General features: G+C 45.7%; 1 protein-coding gene across 1 annotated transcript in view; it reads left to right on the forward strand.

Annotated features, from left to right (window-relative positions):
• LOC311247486 (exocyst complex component 3-like protein) overlaps positions 1 to 22,209 on the forward strand; it is a gene marked incomplete at its 5' end in the record, with an annotated part of 47,836 nt that extends 25,627 nt beyond the window's left edge. The window contains 5 exons of the mRNA XM_084338528.1: positions 6,570 to 6,686; positions 14,372 to 14,642; positions 17,461 to 17,616; positions 18,270 to 18,403; positions 20,820 to 22,209. Of these exons, the coding sequence (XP_084194654.1) occupies positions 6,570 to 6,686; positions 14,372 to 14,642; positions 17,461 to 17,616; positions 18,270 to 18,403; positions 20,820 to 21,006 (865 nt within the window). The remainder of the gene's footprint in view (positions 1 to 6,569; positions 6,687 to 14,371; positions 14,643 to 17,460; positions 17,617 to 18,269; positions 18,404 to 20,819) is intronic.
• Between the last annotated feature and the right edge of the window lie 455 nt (positions 22,210 to 22,664).

The raw sequence follows: 22,664 nt of genomic DNA on the forward strand, positions 1-22,664 counted from the left end.
TTTTAACATGTTTTACACTCTTGACCACGACGTCATCCTTGACAGGGGATGTTCGTCGACCCTGCCTGAGCCTAGACGGGGATTGCGTCAACAAAGAGGACTGTAGCGACTGGTGGAGCGGCGACGCTGCCCGGATCGAACAACACGGGACGGTTGTGTTCTACGGTGGCTTGTGACTGCACTTCGCTGATCTGCGTTCCGGGCAGGTACGGGGTTGGCCAGACCTCATAACACGTCTTCTGGTTTTACCTTGCTAAATGTATTGTGAATAACGGTGTTTTTTCCCAAAACGTGTGTTGTTGCAATGCATTTGAGATACGTTGCGGGTTGTGTGTGAGCTGTTTTTGTCACTGGCAGTTAGCTTCTCCGTGCAGATCGTGATGTATTGATCTGGTTGTTGTGTGAGAAACATCATGGTGTTTATGTGTACCGTGTACTCACTACTAAGGCAACTAACCTATGAAGCTATGCTTGGTGACGAGTGAGTAAAAGAATGTTCTTTCTCAGACTGTAATGACAATGAACAGTGAGTTCACACATTAACAGGTTTTCCTGTTTTAACTGGCCGTATTGAGGGTAAAATAGGAGGATTGTGTTTCCCCCCCCGGTTCCCTGGGGACTTTATCACCTCCTATCAGACATGTTGTGCATTAATTGTGTCTTTTGTGTGGTAGGGATACGATGTAACTCTCAGCTTGATTGCTGAGGTTGTGCTAAATCTGCTGGAGAAACTTATTTCCTATAGGGAAATTGGTTTGGTTGCTGTCATGTGTGCTTAGCAAGGCCTGTGGTCGATACTAATCAAGAATGATGTATTCTCTCATTGTGAAAAAAACGGCGTTCCTCTGTTGAGTGTTTTTGCCATTTTTTGTAGGTGATGATGGGTTGTGTGTGTCATGTGACCTACAACTGGGTTGTACTGGCCACAGAAGCACATGTGTATGTTGGACCGGGGTTCTTTGAGCCCTCTCTATTCTGTGTTTTTCCTTAGTAAAAATCAGATAGCAGGTTAGCTCGTGCGCTGTGTGGAGCTGTGAAACGCTTCATAGAGCTGACTATGACTGTGTCATATTCTCTTTTTGTCGTTACGTCGTATCATGGGTGTGGGGTCGTAAAGGGGTGAACTGGTAACCTTTCCTCTCCCCATTGTTCTGTCGGTCAGGGGTACACCCCCTGTCCTTCAAGGTTCCCGTCACGTGGCGGTTCGGCACGTTACGGGGGGGGGGGGGGGGGGTGGGAGGGAGTTCCTGGTCCCACGGCCTGGTATATTGGGCGTGTGCACCGCAGGAATTCCCCCGCCATAGAGTACGTCACCGTGCGCGTCTCTGTTGGTAGGACTTCCGTGTGCTGTTCAGGTCCATGTGATGGATCTGTTTTCAGGGGGGGTGGTCAGGGCTCCTCCTCACCAAGCGCCTACTCAGGCCTTCTGTGAGTTCGGACTCCTTCTTCCATGTGAGGAAGCCTCCATCAGAGTACAGAGCCTTCCTCCTCAGATTGTCAAAGTGAGTGGACCCTCTAGAAGGGTCCTTTTCTATTGTATGTATATTCGATTCAATTCGTTTATTGAGTGTGTATGGGTTCGGTGCCTCTTCCCCGGAGGCCCTAAAACCAGTTTTTTACATGGCTCAAGGTGCAATATATTCTTTTCAATCTGTACAGCTCGCGTGGGAAGTCTCTCTGGGGATCCCCGTCTCTTTCCTATGGGAGGGTGGTGGGATGTAAAAATGTGAACATTTTTTACCCCGGCTGTGTAGACTGGGATACATACTGTTGATGCTTCCTTCTTTCTATTCCAGAAGTGTTGGAGTTAGGGAGTGTCACACCCCTCTTGTCGTTCCCCTGGGCGCCTTGGGGATTCAATGACAGGTCTAAATAGCCTGTTCATTGATGGGGGTGTGTCCCGACGCACGTATAGTGCTAGCTCGCTGTAAACAGGCGATTGACTGGCACGCCTTAGTTGCTTGTGGTTGAAACAGCGTTTTTATAAAGCAACTGAGATGGGGGTTTTTCCTCTTCCGGCGACCACATCCCATGACCTGGGTGGGTTGTCGACGGATTCTCGTTCATGTCTGGGGGATGATGACGGGATGGATCTGAACATATGTAGTGGGGTCTCACGCCCTTGGGGTGGGCCACCAGGCGCGGTTTGTCCCAACGTCTGGGTGGCGCCTTCTTTTCATGTTAAGATCAACACGCATATCTGCCCTTCTCCTGGAGTAGGCATGTCGGCGTGGTTAGGGCACGGGACTGGTTCTGGTCACGCTGGTCCAGATCAGTTGAACCCGTTGTCCGCCGGGGATGCAGATCTGCTGTTCTGGTACCCTGAGGGACTTGGGCTTTTTTCAGGGGGAAAAATGCCAGGTCGGTCTGGGTGTCACAGGGTTAAGCGCTATGGAGACCCTGGTTGGGTATGTTTTTACTCAGCACTGTCGTCATGGCTTACAGCCATGCCATTCTGTACGCGCTCGATCTCGTCGGATCTCGGCCGCTACACAGGTTGGTCCTGGTTAGTACTTGGTTGGGAGACCGCCGGGGAATACCAGGTACGGTGTGCTTAGGGGCTGGTTCTCCATTATTTTTCGCTCCTCTCTCACGCATGGCGAAGAGGGGCCTGTGGGGGTGGTTTTTTGACCTCCTCTGGTGACCCTGTGCTTCCCGTACCGCCAGGCCCGGTCCGAAGTGATGTTTGCGACCCGTAGGCCTGGGTTAACCCTTTTTGGAAACTGAAACACTTGTACTGCGGTATAGCCGGTGTATACCCGCAGGTGTGTTTTGGAGTTTTTTCTTGAGGGGTTATAGGAACAACCACCGCATTGGGTAACACCGAGGTGGTTGATTCCCTGGTGTGTTGGAGCAGTGTCAACTCCCGGGTTCACCGTTTGAGGGTGCCCCTGCACGTTCATGACGTCTGCCAATCGTGTCAGCCTTCTCTGCCTCGACCCCTCTGGGTGGGGGTTGTTAAATGGAGGCTTGGTCATGCAACACCGCCAGCTTACGCTCCTTCCGCCGGGGCGGCTGTGTTCAGCTGTCCCCTCTGGCGCCTGTCTCGTCCGCAGTCTCCAGGCTAGGGTTAACAGCCTGTTGCCTGGTTTTTCCCCGGTGCGCTGCCTGCTTCCGTTGGTTAACCTTTTTTGTGTGCTTACGGCCATGCTGACTGCCTATTCTGCAGGGTCAGTGTGCTAGGCGGTGTACTATTGGGGGGACGGGGCCCGCTCGGCTTACGGCCATACCGACCTGAACACGCCCGGTCTTGTCCGATCTCGGAAGCTGGGCAGGTTCTGGCCTGGTTGGTTCCGCCTGGGAATACCAGGTGCAGTAACTGAGGGGCCTTTGTCCGAATACGCTGGCGATGTGGGGGGCGGGGCACTACGTGCCCACCTGGTGGGGTCTTGATGCTGGCATCATGGACTTCTCCGGGCCCCCATTCCAGGGAGTCCAGTCCTTTTGGTGGGTCTGGGTCTTCCTTCGTGCTCCGCTGCTACGGCCTTGCCACGGGGTTGGGTTTGCCCTTGACCCCGTGATTCTGGGGGCAGTAACGAGGTTGTTCCTCCGTTCGTTCCCGGGTGGCATGCGGGTTGTGCGTGTGTGTAGTCGTGGGGTCAAGCCACGGTCTGCTCACCCTGTGCGTTGAGTTGCTTGAGTGCCTCTTCGCACGGTCGGGTCCGTCGCCCTCCCGTGACGTCCCTAATAGGGGGGCTACCCTCCATTAGGGGGGGTCGTGGGGGCTCGGCCCTCCCTGTTCTGATGGTTTTGGGGGGCTGTCAGCGGGGTGTATTTGTCAGCCAAGTGGCTCCGCTTGGCCTCCCTTGTGCAGTAGCGATGCCAAGCTAAGCCACTAACGATACAGAACGTTAGGTTATGACTATAACCAAGTTCTGTTAGTTAGGGGCGATGCTTGGCATCGGACGCCGCTGCAGCCCTTGTCCTCACCTTGTGGTGAAAGCTTGGGAAGGAGGAGAGCAGGTGACCACACACCTGCTTATGAAGGTAAGCTGATGAGGGGTGTGGTCAGACTAATACTGGTATTAGAGGTACATTTGTGGTTTATTCAGTACGCGTGCACGTACGCGAGATAGTGCAGTAGCGATGCCAAGCATCGCCCCTAACTAACAGAACTTGGTTATAGTCATAACCTAACGATACACCTATATATAAAACAAAGAGACCCCTGTATAAAACAAAGAGACCCCTGTATAAAACACAGATATACCTGTACATTCCATACTGTATGGAAATGCGTCAGAGACCTATTGCAATGTATTCAAGAGGAAAACATGCACATCCCCTGGTAGGGACCGGTCTGAAACTACTGCGCTGTTCATTTCCTGGACGCCTGTAACTGTTCCGCAACAGTAAGTGACTTCCGGGGTAGGCCTGATTGGCCCCGACAGGCACGTGACGCGGCAAACTCAGGACGCGCAACGAGGCTGCTGAGAGCTGTCGCGCGGAAATAGGCTGTCTATTGCCATTCTCTAACACAAACTCTAACCTTAACCAGCTCCTTAACAGCGCCTAAACTTAACCCTTCTAACCTTAAGCAACTCCGAAACAATGCCTAACCTTAACCAACTCCGACCGAAACAATGCCTAAACTTAACCGGCGAAATGAATGCACGTTAAAAAAGATTGCCATTCTCTAAGTCAAACTCTAACCTTAACCAGCTCCTTAACAGCGCCTAAACTTAACCCTTCTAACCTTAAGCAACTCCGAAACAATGCCTAACCTTAACCAACTCCGAAACAATGCCTAAACTTAACCGGCGAAATGAAACGGCGAAAGAATGCGAATGCACGTTAAAAAAATAAATAAATAAATAAATTGAAGGGAATCAAACTCGCCAGCAACGAGCCGTAGGATCCACAGCCATGCAGTCTTGCCAATTGAGCTATTTCTGGATACTGAATTAGGGGGCGGTTACTGGCATATAATGAGCTCCGCTCTGCCGCTCCGCGGCAGAGAAAGTTGCGCGTCTCGTGCCTGTCGGGGCCAATCAGGCCTACCCCGGAAGTAACTTACTGTTGCGGATAAGCTATAAGCTTCCTGGACAACGCCAAGTCCTAATGGCTTGTGATGAAGATGAAGGGCCACGAGACTTCAAACCGTGTCCAGTAAACAAGTGATGAAGGGCCACGAGACTTCAAACCGTGTCCAGTAAACAAGAGTCCCAGGCCTGTAACCAGCCACTACCAATACACTGTCAATCCCTGTCTCCTGAGCCGTTCAGCCATCGTGTAGTGTGATGTGTGCCTGGTGCCAGTGTATGGCAGCCATTGAACCTGCGTAGCCCAAGGTTGGGTGCTACCAGTGGTGGTGAAGGAGGCCATTTCCACCCTACATTGTGGGGAGCACTTTGAGTGTCTATAAAAGCGCTATATAAATGTAATGAATTATTATTATTATTATTATTATTATTATTATTATTATTATTATTATTATTATTATTATTATTATTATTATTATTATTATTACTGTATATACTGAGGAAAGATCCGGTCTCTGTGACTCTCCCAGGCCTGTAACCAACCACTCCGAACAACCAATCACATTTCTTTGGCCTGCCAAGTGGCGTTCCAGGGGTTTCTTCGGAAAACAAACACTACCTACCATCGCGTTCGTCGTCGAAAAGTACTCACACTGAACAAAATTGTCTGCTGATTTGAGGCCAGGACTTTTTTTTTATTAAAATGTGTAATCCAGCTTGCCTCTGGGAGTCTGTAGAAACCCGTCGCTGCATAGAACAGCTTACTCTATTACAGCTGACCATATTGTAGGCTTCACCGTAGCTCATTTCTCCTACCCCGCCATTAAGCCCTTAGGTTCTGTGCATCACTCCGCCCTCAGATTTATCACTCGTCACTGTGTCCTGTTGTACAGCAAGGTTGGGTCGGTCCTCTCTGGCAGAGATGTGATTTGCACTGGCATCCGTCTCTGTATGAAGCCATTGTTGGAGATCTTCCACCTTCTATCACTTCGTTATGGGACTGGACCTCTGGACCTCATCGTGCTCGCTCCACCGATTGGCTTCTTAACCCTTTCACCGCCGCACTACCAAAACGCTGTCACTGCGACAATACACGGGAGGTTAACCCTTTCGCTGCCACACGACAGCCGGTTAACCCTTTCACTGCCACGCGGCAGAAGGTTAACCCTTTACGGGCGACCGTCTGTTGTGTGATAGTAAAGGGTTAACCTTCTGTCGCGTGCCAGTGAAAGGGTTAAAAAACGCCAGGCCCCCCCCCCAGAGAGTTTTCACTGAACTTGGAGAAATCTGCGTTTAGCCCCTGTGCTCCGGACACACGGAACATCTTACAATGCACTTTAAAACTCAACAGGTTGGTGTCAGTCGAACCGTTTCCGTTGTTAATCACAAACCATTTCACCCCAGTCTGCAGCTGCTTTTCACTAAATAAATATGCAATTCAATTGAATTGAAATGCATCCATTTATTATAAAGGGGTGTATTCCGAAGTGATGATCTCACGTTCTCCGTTCATTCCTGCCCATTTATCCGTGTGTGTGCGACTGTGTGTGTGTGCGCGCATGTGTGCTTGTGCGTGTGTGTGTGCAGGTTCAGAGAAGCTCTGGTGGAGTTGGGAAAGGAGCACCGTCGGGACAAGACTCACAACAAGAACAAGTTCTACCTCCATTATCTACTGGCCTCCATCAGCAACTGCATCATCCTCAAGTAAGGCCGCGGGAGAAAGAATCTCACTGTGTTTATTTGTGGGTAATTCAAGTTCAAGTTCAAGTTATTAGTTGTCACAATAAAATACTTTTCTATTAAATGCTTTTTTCTGTTATGAGCTCCTGGGAGTATGCTATATAAAAATAGATAAAAAGTATAAAATAGAAAGTAAAAAGTACGTAAGCAAAAAGTGTTCAGTCAATATGTACAATATACAATACAGAGTAAAAAAGAGTAACAGTGAGTTACAGTAATACAGTATACAGTACAATGCAGACATGGGATGAGGTACAACTTAGGTACGATGCAATGGGGTATGAATTGTAGTGCAAATCTCTTTACCAATAAATATAAAGTGTGTTAAAGTGTCTGCATGAATGAATGAATAAAGTGAGTAAAGTGGGTGCTACGGTGAGTGTTTATTTAAAGTGAGTGTGTGCGTGTGGATGTGTGTGCTGTGAGTGTAGTTGATGGTTTGTTACATAGTGTTATTGTCGTTGAGCATCCTGATGAGTTCATTGGTAATCATGCAGTGGTAGTCATAGTAAAGTCCACACCCTGCATCTGTCTGTGACGGGTGTAACGGTTATACACATTTTCCGCTACGATACGAATGGCGATTTTTCAGGTCACAATTTTATTATATATGATCATTTGTATATACGCCACAGTTTGGTTTGGCTCAGAAAATGTTATTTCAAAGTCGTGAACAATTAAATGGATCCGTAAACATTATGATAATAGCAGTAGTAGTCAGTGTTGTAGTCGAATCACTAAATCTCGAGTCCCCCGTGTTCGAGTCCGAGTCCAAGTCCGAGTCACCAAAGAAGAGTCAGAGTCGAGTCCCCATTACCCTAGTCCGAGTCCAAGTCCAAGTCATCAAGGTTGAGTCCACTCCACTCTGGCAGTCAAAGAGCTGACATACAAATAAAAAAAGGTCTACATTAAACATAAATGACAAGGCGCACAATTCGGGGTGTCTCTTTAGGCATCTTAAGTACTGAACATGAGGGTATCGATGTGAATCCGCATGTAGGTGGAACACACGTGTCTGCCCTTGCACAACATTTTATAATCTCACAGTATTAATATAGCCATCAATATCTTATGCCAAATGATTTATTAAAATAATAAATAAATAACTGACCAGTCTGAGTCCTCATCTGCACCTTCCAAGTCCGAATGCAGTCAATGCTCGAGTCAAAGTCATCAGTGCTCAAGTCCCAGTCGAGTCATGAGTCCTGAAAATCAGTCCAGGACTCAGACTCGAGTACTACAACACTGGCAGTAGCCATAACATAACCAGCAGTTAAACTGAGGGGAAGAAAGGAGAGAGCTGGGGAAGAGAAGAAGAAGAAAGGAGATAGATGGCGAAGAGAAGGAGAAGAGAAAGAGAAGAAAGGAGAGAGCTGGGGAAGAGAAGGAGAAGAGAAAGAGAAGAAAGGAGAGAGCTGGGGAAGAGAAGGAGAAGAAATGAGAGCTGGGGAAGAGAAGGAGAAGAAAGGAGAGAGCTGGGGAAGAAAAGGAGAAGAAAGGAGAGAGCTGGGGAAGAGAAGGGGAAGAGAAGGAGAAGAAAGGAGAGAGCTGGGGAAGAGAAGGAGAAGAAAGGAGAGCTGGGGAAGAGAAGGAGAAGAAAGGAGAGAGCTGGGGAAGAGAAGGAGAAGAAAGGAGAGCTGGGGAAGAGAAGGAGAAGAAAGGAGAGAGCTGGGGAAGAGAAGGAGAAGAAAGGAGAGCTGGGGGAAGAGAAGGAGAAGAAAGGAGAGAGCTGGGGAAGAGAAGGAGAAGAAAGGAGAGAGCTGGGGAAGAGAAGGAGAAGAAAGGAGAGCTGGGGAAGAGAAGGAGAAGAAATGAGAGAGCTGGGGGAGAGAAGGAGAAGAAAGGAGAGAGCTGGGGAAGAGAAGGAGAAGCGGCCATACAACAACAATAATAATAATAATAATAATAATAATAATAATAATAATAATAATAATAATAATAATAATAATAATAATAATAATAATAATAATAATAATAATAATAATAATAATAATAATAATATATTCTATTTGTAGGGGCCTTTATAATTGTGGAACAAATCTCAAGGCGCTACAGTGTAAAAGAACATAAAAACTAGCAAGAGAGTACAAAAGAACATAAAATAAGCAAGACTAAATCTTGTAAAAGAGTAAGGGACATAGAATAAGAAGGGCTAAAACTAGTAAAAGAACATAGAATAAGAAGGGCTAAAACAAGTAAAAGAGTAAAGAACGTAGAATAAGAAGGGCTAAAACTAGTAAAAGAACATAGAATAAGAAGGGCTAAAACTAGTAAAAGAGTAAAGAACGTAGAATAAGAAGGGCTAAAACTAGTAAAAGAGTAAGAAGGGTGTCGTGGCAATATTATCATGTCATTATAGATCTGTGTTAAAATATATATTCTATCATACATTTTTGACTGTCTCTTTGACAGCTCCAAGGTGTGGGGAGAAAGATGACTTTTGACCTATCTTTTCCCAATGTGTGAGCCGTGGCAAGGTTGTTTACCACTCCAGTTAGAGACATAACAATAACACCGCCTAGCCAATGCTGTTTATTCATTTTTCCCTTTTGGCATATTTTGGTTTTACCTTTCTGTCATATCTTGATGTCTAATGTACGTCATTTCAATTGTGTATTTAATCTGTGTCTGACCAGACCTCTTGGTCACTTTCTGGTCAGACGCTTGTGTGTACACATGTGTGTACACATGTGTGTCTCTCTATGAACTGATCATTTTCACTGTGGCCACAATGAATAAATCGATGTAATTTTTTTTATTGGCAGCCTGAATCAAAAGCAGACATGTTTCGGACAATGTCCTTCATCAGTGGTATGGCTAGCCAAACCACTGATGAAGGACATTGTCCGAAACATGTCTGCTTTTGATTCAGGCTGCCAATAAAAAACATTGAACCTGTGAGTGCTGGTCCGGCTACCCTGCTTTGATATACTATCTATGGTTACCAAATACTACTGCACTAGTTTTAGCCCTTCTTATTCTATGTTCTTTACTCTTTTACTAGTTTTAGCCCTTCTTATTCTATGTTCTTTACTCTTTTACTAGTTTTAGCCCTTCTTGTTCTATGTTATTTACTCTTTTACTAGTTTTAGCCCTTCTTGTTCTATGTTCTTTACTATTTTACTAGTTTTAGCTCTTGTCGTGGAAATGACTAAGAACAAAGGATGAGCAGAGTAAATCATTCTGAGTCGAGCTATATAAAAAAAAGTACATCGATTTATTCATTGTGGCCACAGTGAAAATGATTGGCTAGCCAAACCACTGATGAAGGACATTGTCCGAAACATGTCTGCTTTTGATTCAGGCTGCCAATAAAAAACATTGAACCTGTGAGTGCTGGTCCGGCTACCCTGCTTTGATATACTGAACTTTATGGGATTACAGCACCCAGTGTGAGAACTTGTGAGCGCGGTCTAACTTGACTATAATGTAACCATAGTTTTTGCCTGAAACTGGTGTTCAAATCAAAATCATGTGTTCTAGTCTTGTAGAAACAGTCAAAGTGGAAAGATTGCCAATCAAATATAGTTTAAACCTGATTTGACTAGGGTGACAAGCTTAGAGAGTGTGTGTGTTTACAGAGACCGGGGGCTCACAACAGGAGGTGATTTGCATACAACTGTTGGCAGCTGCAGACAAAAGATCAGGAGTCACATATCCTGTGTTATCTGTTAAACTGGTCCTGTGACCTGACTACATCACAGGAAGTCGTTATCTCATGCCCCGAGGCCAGGCCATCTGGTCTGATTATTACATGTTGAGACAGATGTAGGGGAGGAGAAAAGCGTCACCATTCTCAGTAACTCAAGTACACTTTCAAATGTCTGTTTCTATACTTAGATTAGTTTAATATGAACTACACAGGGTCCTGTTATATTGTGATAACAATTCTGAATCTAATGATATAAAATATGCCATGTTTATGAATAAGAATCACAGAGTTTGAAATAGGCCACTTCTGAATCTACATTGGAAAATACTTAAATGTGTTGAATAATAACTGTATAAAATAGATATTGATTTAAGTTAAAAGAATATGATTAAGAAACTGGAAGTGGGCTTAAATGATAAAACTACTGTGATTCTCATTTAGCATCACAAGAAACTGTTCAAAAATGATATCTCTGTGTTTATGAAATCAATCTCAATTCGAATATATATATATCTTGGGTTCAACAACCAAAGTATTATGTTAGTTAGACGGTATTTATTCTTTGATTGGAAAACAAAGGAAATAGCTGGTGGGCCTCAGGGGACGGCCCCTCTTTTTCAAATACTCTGTGAAGGCTCGCGATTGGGTGGAAATCCTATGCGTGAGGTCACTTGGTGACGTCACGCCCAGGGTCTCTGGCTCATGGATAAAATGGGAAGGTGGGGAGACACTAAAAAACGAAAACCAACACAGGACGACACCCACCTTCACACAGCGGACGGCGCGGGCAGAGGAGAACCAACGGAAAAGAGCTTTTGGAGGGAGAAAAGACTTTCTTTGTTTGTCAGCCAGACAGCAAAGAACATCAACAACTCAACAACTATCATTCTTTAATCTGCTTTCTTAGTAGGACGAGCGGCATAGTGCTCCGGTACCTTGAATATTATAGTGTTCTTTATTGTAATTGAACCAGAACCATTGTGATTACACCGTTAACTTTGAATTAAACCGATGCTGTTACACCTTCGCCTTCATTTCTCCAGCTTAGCTGCTGTCGAACAAGACCAGTTGGTCTTTTGAAAGTACAAGGGTTTTTAGGAGACACAATTCACAACGCAGAGTATGATCAAGCCGGTTCTGATCTTATCAAAACCAGAACATAGACCTTTGTGACTTCACTAGTAAAAGAGTAAAGAACATAGAACAAGAAGGGCTCAAACTAGTAAAAGAACATAATAATAAGAAGGACTAAAACTAGTAAAAGAACATAGAATAAGAAGGGCTAAAACTAGTAAAAGGCCATAGAATAAGAAGGGCTAAAACTAGTAAAAGACCATAGAATAAGAAGGGCTAAAACTAGTAAAAGAACATAGAATAAGAAGGGCTAAAACTAGTAAAAGAGTAAAGAACATAGAATAAGAAGGGCTAAAACTAGTAAAAGAGTAAAGAACATAGAATAAGAAGGGCTAAAACTAGTAAATTCGTTTTGAGGCCCTTTTTAAAAGCAAAAGATACAGTCTGAAATGTATCCGATTCTGTGTTGAGATTGTTACTATCCCTCATCAGTGCTTCAGCATGTTGGTATGGTGTCCTTGTGTCTGGGGCTGGGAGGTATGGTGTCCTTGTGTCTGGGAGGTATGGTGTCCTTGTGTCTGGGGCTGGGAGGTATGGTGTCCTTGTGTCTGGGGCTGGGATGTATGGTGTCCTTGTGTCTGGGGCTGGGAGGTATGGTGTCCTTGTGTCTGGGGCTGGGAGGTATGGTGTCCTTGTGTCTGGGAGGTATGGTGTCCTTGTGTCTGGGAGGTATGGTGTCCTTGTGTCTGGGAGGTATGGTGTCCTTGTGTCTGGGAGGTATGGTGTCCTTGTGTCTGGGAGGTATGGTGTCCTTGTGTCTGGGAGGTATGGTGTCCTTGTGTCTGGGAGGTATGGTGTCCTTGTGTCTGGGAGGTATGGTGTTCTTGTGTCTGGGAGGTATGGTGTCCTTGTGTCTGGGGCTGGGAGGTATGGTGTCCTTGTGTCTGGGATGTATGGTGTCCTTGTGTCTGGGAGGTATGGTGTCCTTGTGTCTGGGGCTGGGAGGTATGGTGTCCTTGTGTGTCTGGGACTGGGAGGTATGGTGTCCTTGTGTGTCTGGGACTGGGAGGTATGGTCGAGTGCACCATTGCACCCTATATACCATTGCAAGTTATCCATCTCTACAAATACGGCGATTTTCTCGATGGCTCTCTCTGGTGCACAAAGCTCTGCTTAAACTGGTTCCCTCGTACCTAAGTGTGCTTCTGTGCACAAAGCAATATAAGTATGCCCTTCGTTCTCAAGCTGTTCTAACACTGGAAGTTCCCCATATGAGAACTGAATTGGGAAAAAGGGCTTTTAAATATGCTGCTCCTTCATCTTGGAACAAGATACAGGAGGACCTAAAATTACCAGGACTGGTCACCCTCGGAGAATTCAAAGCCATTTTAAAATCCTACGAACTCAGTTCCCTTGGTCAGTGCAACTGTGTTTGATCATTTGCCTGTTTGATAACTTGCCTGAAATTGGAGCTTGATGTAAATGTTTTATCTGTATTTTATTGTGATGTTCTTTTTTATGTTGAAACTTTCTGCTGCCTTGCTTGGCCAGATCGCTCTTGAAAAAGAGATTTTAATCTCAATGATGCATATCTGGTTAAATAAAGGATTTGATTGATTGATTGGTGTCCTTGTGTGTCTGGGGCTGGGAGGTATGGTGTCCTTGTGTCTGGGAGGTATGGTGTCCTTGTGTCTGGGAGGTATGGTGTCCTTGTGTCTGGGGCTGGGAGGTATGGTGTCCTTGTGTCTGGGAGGTATGGTGTCCTTGTGTGTCTGGGGCTGGGAGGTATGGTGTCCTTGTGTCTGGGGCTGGGAGGTATGGTGTCCTTGTGTCTGGGGCTGGGAGGTATGGTGTCCTTGTGTCTGGGGCTGGGAGGTATGGTGTCCTTGTGTCTGGGCCTGGGAGATAAGCCAAACATGTACCGATACTGACTCTGTGAATCTCTAACCGGCCTCATTTAGCCCATATTGGTGTGAAAAGGTAAGTAGGCTACATTCATCCAGTGTGTTGGCTCTTTCATTCTATGCCCCTTTTGTTCAACTGAATGTACAGCAACCAATCACATGTTGAAAAGTGGGGATCCGGGGTTCTGGGGGTCTGGGACACCTACGTGGGGGTCTGGGGGTTCTGGGACACCTACGTGGGGGTTCTGGGGGTCTGGGGGTCTGGGACACCTACGTGGGGGTCTGGGGGGTCTGGGACACCTACGTGGGGGTTCTGGGGGTCTGGGAGTCTGGGACACCTACGTGGGGGTCTGGGGGGTCTGGGACACCTACGTGGGGGTTCTGGGGGTCTGGGGGTCTGGGACACCTACGTGGGGGTCTGGGGGTTCTGGGAAACCTACGTGGGGGTCTGGGACACCTACGTGGGGGTCTGGGACACCTACGTGGGGGTTCTGGGAAACCTACGTGGGGGTCTGGGACACCTACGTGGGGGTCTGGGACACCTACGTGGGGGTCTGGGGGTTCTTTGGGTCCGGGGGCAGCTCCACAGACAGTGAACGGGGAACTAACTTTGTGTAGCGATAAACCGTTAAGCTTTAATTGAGTTCTAAGACCCAATTGAGCTTCATATTGTAGCCTCATTTGGGAGTAAGAGTAAGAGTAAGAGTAAGAGTAAGATAGACAGACAGACAGACAGACAGACAGACAGACAGACAGACAGACAGACAGACAGACAGACAGACAGACAGACAGACAGACAGACAGACAGACAGACAGACAGACAGACAGACAGACAGACAGACAGACAGACAGACAGACAGACAGACAGACAGACAGACAGACAGACAGACAGACAGACAGACAGACAGAATAAGACATACATGGAATTCACATGAATATGGTAATAGAAATGGACTTTATATAGTGCTTTTATCCAACGTGCTTAGAGTGTATAGTTACCTAACCCCTCTTCCTCCCAGGACCTCCACAGTAAGCCTGCAGCAGCAGCAGTCCTCCCGATCGGCGGGTCAGTTCTCTCGGACGCCCCCCAACCCGCTGGCGGCTCTGGACCGCGCGGTGAGGCGGGCCTGTCGCCTGGTGATGGACCAGCTGCTGCTGGACCTCCAGCCTCTCCTGCCGGGCCTACTGACGCGACCCTGGCTGGCCCAGGGAGACCCCACCCCCAAGGTCTGTCAGGTCCTGGAGCGACACCTGGACCTGTACGGCCGCGTCCGCCCTCCCTGTCGACAGGTGAGAGTTACACACAGCCCAGGTGAGAGTTACACACAGCCCAGGACAGGTGAGAGTTACACACAGCCCAGGTGAGAGTTAAACACAGCCCAGGTGAGAGTTACACACAGACACAGCCTAGGACAGGTGAGAGTTACACACAGCCCAGGACAGGTGAGAGTTACACACAGCCCAGGACAGGTGAGAGTTACACACAGCCCAGGTGAGACTTACACACAGCCCATGTGAGAGTTACACACAGACACAGCCTAGTTTCAAGTTCAAGTTTCTTTAATAGTTGTCATACAGAAGTACAGAATACTTTCATACAAAATGCTTCTTACTGTTACGCTCCAGAGACTGTGCTAGACAAGATAGTATCAAATAACATAGTATAGCATGTAATTTAGAAGAAGAAAATGGCCTAGGACATGTGAGAGTTACACACAGCCCAGGTGAGAGTTACACACAGCCCAGGTGAGAGTTACACACAGACACAGCCTAGGACAGGTGAGTTACACACAGCCCAGGTGAGAGTTACACACAGACATACCCTAGGACAGGTGAGAGTTACACACAGCCCAGGTGAGAGTTACACACAGCCAGGGCTGGACTGGTACCAAAAATCGGCCCTGGCATTTTTGGCCCAGACCGGCCCACCATAATCGGTCGGACACCACCCACCAGTACACAATCCTTGCGGTCCCCTTAAATATGCGTACCTACTGTACTATTCCCCCAAACCACTACAAAGCTGGGTAGTAAGTGCCATAGACAAGTGGACCAGTGCAAGTGGACCAGTGTAGTCACTCGCTCTTGGCTGAATCTTGTTTTGGGTGGTGATGTAAAAACACCTGCATCATAGCAGGCTCAGGATGGGCAAAGTAGTCTATAGCCTGTTCATCCCTGTCTCTCTCCCCCACAACCTGGTTTGACTAGACAATAGGAGAGAGAGATGATTACAATGAACTAGTACATTCAGGTCCAGAATTGTTGGAATTACCTGACAAAGATGTGCAAAAAGCTGTAAAATTTTAACTGGTAATGAGCAAATAGTTGTTTATTCAATTAATGCATGGAGCTGTTCCATCTTATTTCATTTGATACTAACTACTCAGTTCATACAGATTTCAAGTATTCAAATATCAATGATGAATATTGCATAAGGTTTACACAGTTAATAGATCACCGTTTTGTTTTATATTCATGTTCAGAAAGATAGTTAGATCTTTGTATGTGATTTATATGGCAATTAAATCAATGGTGTGCTTGTTTGTTTGGGGAGTTTGACCTACAGTTAATGTACCATACCACGTGAAGGTGCATGCTCAATGGACAGCACAAAAACTATTTGTGTAGGTGGAGACTAGAGCTACCACAGATAGTAATACGTTATAAGAGTAAGTAATCCATACCATATAATCCTAATAGTTACCTTATTACCATACTTGGCTGAAAATAAACGTTGCTGCCTGTTGTGAATGTGTTTTTCCCTGTAGGCTAATACATAAGTCATACATTTTTGCAGTTGAGCAAAAATTTGCAGTTGAGTAGGCTATATGTGCTGTGTTTTTATGTTTTTATGTCTTCCATTGAGGACCACCTTGGAAATAAGTGTTTTAATTAATGCTTTTAGGTGATATCTTCAGGAATACAAATTGGTCAAGATAATTTGTTTTTATGATGTGTTTTTAATTTCCAAATCTAATCAAATCAAAAAATCTGTTTTTGCAGTTGAGCTACAGGTGTTGTATATTATTTGTGCATCTTTATCATTCAAGGGAACCCTTATCCTAATAATTTTTTAAATAATATTATGATGATACGATATGGACCTAGGTCAGGTCACTCACAGCAACGTGATACCATCACAGTAGTTGACGGCCTCACTTTATGATAGCGTTATTACGAGTATGTTATCATTCATATTATTATCAACATTAATTGAATTAATCATCATGGCATGGCATGGCACACACACTCCTGCTCACTCTGTCCCTTGCCCCTGTCAAGCTCACATGCCTGCTCCACTGCCTGTGTCTGCTTCTCAGCCTGGCAGTGGGCCACCTGAGGCTGTTGCTGCACTACTGTGGATGACGACGTTGAAGCTGCAGAAAACATTTCTGTTATTTTAGTACATTTGGCAGCAGCCCAGTGTCAGTCAGTACCAATGGGCCGCTGTCCCAGCCTAGTAGTGGGCCGGTCGTTCACCAAACTTTTTTATAAATAAAAGAAATTAAATATATATATTTTTATTTATAAATCACATTTCTTTATTATTATTTTTTTTATTATAAGGGCCCAAAGATGCATCGGCCGACCGGGAAAATGCCCAGTATGCCAGATGGCCAGTCCAGGCCTGCACACAGCCTAGGTTAAAGTCACTTAATGAGGGAATCTGCCTGTGCTATAGTCTAATATAGGTCATCTGAGGGTCACCAAACCACACCTTTGAAACCAATGTTCTAACTCAGTGGTTCCAAAAGTGGGGATCTGGGACATCTACGGGCCCTTGTGTGAAATCTGGGGGTCCAAAGCAAAATTATGATCACTTATTCATTACACTGTATAAGAAAACTATCTGAATCATAGATTTTCCTTTCCTACTATACAAAGAGTTGTGCAAATGTATGCAAAACAACAATCCTCTCAGATGCGGGTCAATGGAAAAGGGGAGGGGGAGGTTGAGTTTAGACAGCTAAACTACCACCTTACAGTGTTTTATTCAACAGTCTATAGTATTTTTCAATGGTCTTGCAAGGGTGTTAGCCTCATTTGATGCGTCCAGAGAATCATCCATAGGTAATCTTTCTGAACGATCCCACCAACTCAAACCCAGCGTCTCCAGGAGGAGTGTCAGTGGCTGACCGTGGTGGAGTACGTCAGAGCTCTGATGCAGAAGAGGCTGGTGTGTCGGGGCGCTGAGGAGAGGAAGCAGCTGTCCCTGCGCATGGTCCAGGACGACCAGCAGCTCAGAGAGCTGTTCCACGGGCTGGTGAGGAGGCAGGGTCTGAACCAATCGGAGAGAAGCTGCTAGCTCTACTACCCTCAGTACCTAACCAATCAGACAGAAGCTGCTAGCTCTACTACCCTCAGTACCTAACCAATCAGACAGAAGCTACTAACCCTACTACCCTCAGTACCTAACCGATCAGACAAAAGCTACTAACCCTACTACCCTCAGTACCTAACCGATCAGACAGAAGCTACTAACCCTACCCTCAGTACCTAACCAATCAGACAGAAGCTACTAACCCTACTACCCTCAGTACCTAACCGATCAGACAGAAGCTACTAACCCTACCCTCAGTACCTAATCGATCAGACAGAAGCTACTAACCAACACTATGCTTTTAGAGCCTATTGTTCAGTAGATTCACCCAGTAGGTACAAAATATGTTCCACATGTGCAGGAGGGAAGTTCCATTCTTGTCCCACTCTGTCATGAAAAATAAATAAATAAAATAAATAATTAATAATAAATTATGTGTGTATGTCTATGTCTTTGTGTGTGTGTGTGTGTGTGTGTGTGTGTGTGTGTGTGTGTGTGTGTGTGTGTGTGTGTGTGTGTGTGTGCACATGCGCAATTTGCGCATACTCATGGATGTGTGTGTGCCTATGTGTGTGTGGTTGTGTGTGTGTATGTAGGAAGGTGAGGGGTCAGTGCCTGAGGTGAACCCCATGGCCCTGCTACCTGTACTGGCTGATTTCATCCGACTCAAAGACCCCATCATGCTCACCCTGGAGGTGTCTGGACTAGTAGCAAAGTACCCTGATATCAGGTAACTACCCTCTCTTATACACTATATATTCATGCTTTACTATATATATATATATAAACATGTGCAAACCCCCCACCTAGCTGGTGCTCCTAACATGTGCAAACCCCCCACCTAGCTGGTGCTCCTAACATGTGCAAACCCCCCACCTAGCTGGTGCTCCTAACATGTGCAAACCCCCCACCTAGCTGGTGCTCCTAACATGTGCAAACCCCCCACCTAGCTGGTGCTCCTAACATGTGCAAACCCCCCACCTAGCTGGTGCTCCTAACATGTGCAAACCACCCACCTAGCTGGTGTTCTTAACATGTGCAAACCCCCCACCTAGCTGGTGCTCCTAACATGTGCAAACCCCCCACCTAGCTGGTGCTCCTAACATGTGCAAAAACCCCACCTACTGTAGCTGTGTCTCACTATTGCCGCCTAAACTGCACAAACTACAACGTATATGGTACTGTACCTTATGTATACTGCACCTGTGTATACTGTGTACTTTACTTACTCATAGTATATATTCAGACTCTCAGTGTTGTATTGCCCATATTTATTGTAACATATAATATAACGAATAGACCCTCATCTGCACCTTTGATTACACTGCTCATATTCTTATATTCAGAGTTAATTATATTTTTTACACTACTTATTTTGATCTTTACTATAATTGTATTGACTATATCTATCTCATCTACTATTACCTGCCCATAACTGTACCCCTCTGGATGCTGCTTTATTAGGTAGATTATTTGGTTCCACGCGCACACAATGATTCTGTTAATCGCAGTGAAGAGTTGAGCATGTTCCACTTGAACTTCTGTTGCTCCCAACAAGTACTAGCTTAACTTAACTTAACTAGCTGAACCTGCAGGTATCCAGTATGAAGATTCAAGATTCAAGATTTTCAAGATTCAAGAGGTTTATTCATCACATACATACCAGGGCATATAGTGAAATGCGGTTGGCCATGCCCGCTTCGATTGTGCAAGAATACAATAGTAAATAAAATAAGTAGAAGATGATAAAATAGACATAAAATAGACATGATAAAATAGACATGATAAAATATACATGTTAATAAATCCTGAGATAAATGCAATACAATGTTTAGCTACGAATTAAAGGCATTGGGTCCTATGTACACTACTATACAATATACAGTTTTACTCTATGTCCCTATGCTATCCTTGCTATTACTAACTATACAATAATCACAACAAGTTCTTTCCTTAAAGTGACCTCCCCCCCCCCTTCCTTTAAAATGTCCTTTCTTATGTTTAAAGTGACCTGTGGTGCGTTTGTGTGTGAGCGAGTGCAGAATGTGTGTTGTGTGTATGTGTGTGTTCATGTGTGCTTGTGTGAGGAGAGTTCAGTGTTCAATGTTCTGATGGCTTGGGGGAAGAAGCTGAGCCTTAGACTCTCTGTTCTTGCTGCGTGTATGCAGAGGCACTTGCCTGACCGCAGCAGCTTGAACAAGCTGTTGTTGGGGTGGTGAGGGTCCTTCATTATTCTGCAGGCTCTGGATTTGCACCTCCTGTTGTATAAGTCCTGCAGGGGTGGTAGTGCAATACCCGTAGTGCGCTCTACTGAGCGCACCACTCTGGGCCATGCTGTTTCCAAACCAGGCAGTGATGTTCCCAGTCAGAATGCTCTCTACAGCCCCGGAATAGAAGGACTGGAGTATCTTCCCCGATACTCTGAACTTCCTTAATTGTCTCAGGTGATAGAGGCGCTGTTTCGCCTTTTTTTACCACAGTGTCTATGTGTGTTGTCCATGTCAGGTCCTCTGTGATGTGGACTCCCAGGTACTTAAAACTGCTCACCCTGTCCACAATAGCCCCATGTATCCACAGTGGCGTTTGTGTATTCCAGTATATTCCAGTAAAGGGCGTTTATCACAGAATCTTCTGAAATCTTCTGGAACTTTCATAAAACAAGCGTTTTTCAAAATGGTATAAAAACGGAAATGAACCGATTAAAAAAACAATCCGTTTCGACAATGTTGACTGCAAACAAGTCATTGATAAGCGACGGCCATATTATACACATAGCCATAATTTAAGATATAGTTAATGCGTTCGCAAATATGAGAGCTCTATCATTGAAGTGGGCGTTGGCATTCAACGGGGTTCCGGGGCACCGGACCCGTGGCACGGAAAGTGTTAAGGGTTTCAAATATATCTGGAGGGGATCTTTAACCCTTTCACTGCCACACTACCAAACGGTTAACCCTTTCACTGCGACAATACACCAAAGGTTAACCCTTTCACTGCCACACAACAGCCGGTTAACCCTTTCACTGCCACACTACAGAAGATTAACCCTTTACTATCACACTACCGACGGCAAACTTTCTATTTGACCGAGCAGGGCTGATACTAGTAGTAACATGTTGTCTCTACTGACGTGTGTGTCTCCTCAGTGAGGAGCATGTGTCTGTGCTGCTGGACATCCGTGGAGATGTCTCCAGGGACGTCAGAGGGACGGTCCTGGACCTACTGGAGCAGAGCGCCCCTCCTCTCCCCGCTGGGTACAGACCCATCTTCACCGACATCCTGGTCCCGCCCTCCACCATGTCCTTCTGTCTGTCCACCGCCAAGTGTGCCTGACCACACCCCCCAGGGGGGGAAGGCTTTCAACACATCTGTGTGTCTAGCTGCTGCTCCCCGAACTGTAATACACGACGCTACGCCGCGCCAGCCATAGACATATATATAAAGGCTCGATGACTCACCCGCACGGCTGGCCAATTGGGAGACCGACGTTGCCACGTGGCGGCCATCTTGCCACAGGCAGCACGCCCACTCATAACCTGAATGTCTATGGTGCATGTACTATGAAATAGCCATAGCTTGCACAATTTTCAACCGATTTTCAAACGGTTTGGTTTGTTATAGACGTCACAGAGATGTAGTTAGTTATCATACTGCACACTTATAATGGACTTTGATATGAAAATCATTTCAACATGTCCAAGCATCCTGAATCATAGCCACGTTAATAACGTTTGTAAATCCGTCAAGATTTCAGTGGGTTAAGAGTATTTTTGTTTGTGCAGATCACTCACCTTACAACAGGTACCATAGAACGTACCAGAATAGTTGACTGTGACAAGATGGCCGCCAGTGAACTATGCTGGAGACTCCGCCTTGCACCATCTATTTATATATATATCTATGGCGCCATCTACATATCACAGCCGGTCAAATGAATGGATAGCGAGATGAACTTAAGATTCCTCAGGGTGATGGTATATCATATAATTTCATTGTTCGTACTCTCTAGTACCTAAACATGAAATTCGGGGCATTTCGACAACTTTTGGGTGAGTGTTTAACAAATAAGTGGCCTGATCTCTGTTTAGAGAATAGTCTATAGACAGGTTTCTCGTCCACGTCAGACTCAGTGATCGCGCGCATCAAGGGGCAAAAGGAAAGTAATCCTGGTCAGAACAATGGGGCAGACTATAAATATATTTGCATTTGTTAGCCATGCTAGTGATCTAAACAATCAATCCATGCCAAAGCTAGATATGTAAAAGGTGAAAGACGCACACTCACAGCCCTGCCAATTTGGGAAAATTACATCCAGCCGTTTTCGTTTGAAACAACTGTTAGTCAGGGGAGTGTCATGCTTTCTTTCTCCATAGAGCTCCATTATACTGTTAGTCAGGGGAGTGTCGTGCTTTCTCCATAGAGCTCCATTATACTGTTAGTCAGGGGAGTGTCATGCTTTCTCCATAGAGCTCCATTATACTGTTAGTCAGGGGAGTGTCATGCTTTCTCCATAGAGCTCCATTATACTGTTAGTCAGGGGAGTGTCATGCTTTATCCATAGAGCTCCATTATACTGTTAGTCAGGGGAGTGTCATGCTTTCTCCATAGAGCTCCATTATACTGTTAGTCAGGGGAGTGTCATGGTTTCTCCATAGAGCTCCATTATACTGTTAGTCAGGGGAGTGTCATGCTTTCTCTATAGAGCTCCATTATACTGTTAGTCAGGGGAGTGTCATGCTTTCTCTATAGAGCTCCATTATACTGTTAGTCAGGGGAGTGTCATGCTTTCTCCATAGAGCTCCATTATACTGTTAGTCAGGGGAGTGTCATGCTTTCTCCATAGAGCTCCATTATACTGTTAGTCAGGGGAGTGTCATGCTTTCTTTCTCCATAGAGCTCCATTATACTGTTAGTCAGGGGAGTGTCATGCTTTCTCCATAGAGCTCCATTATACTGTTAGTCAGGGGAGTGTCATGCTTTCTCCATAGAGC

Source organism: Notolepis coatsorum (genome assembly GCF_963971535.1).
Source record: "Notolepis coatsorum genome assembly, contig: SCAFFOLD_1333, whole genome shotgun sequence".
In the NCBI taxonomy this organism is placed as follows: Eukaryota; Metazoa; Chordata; class Actinopteri; order Aulopiformes; family Paralepididae; genus Notolepis; species Notolepis coatsorum.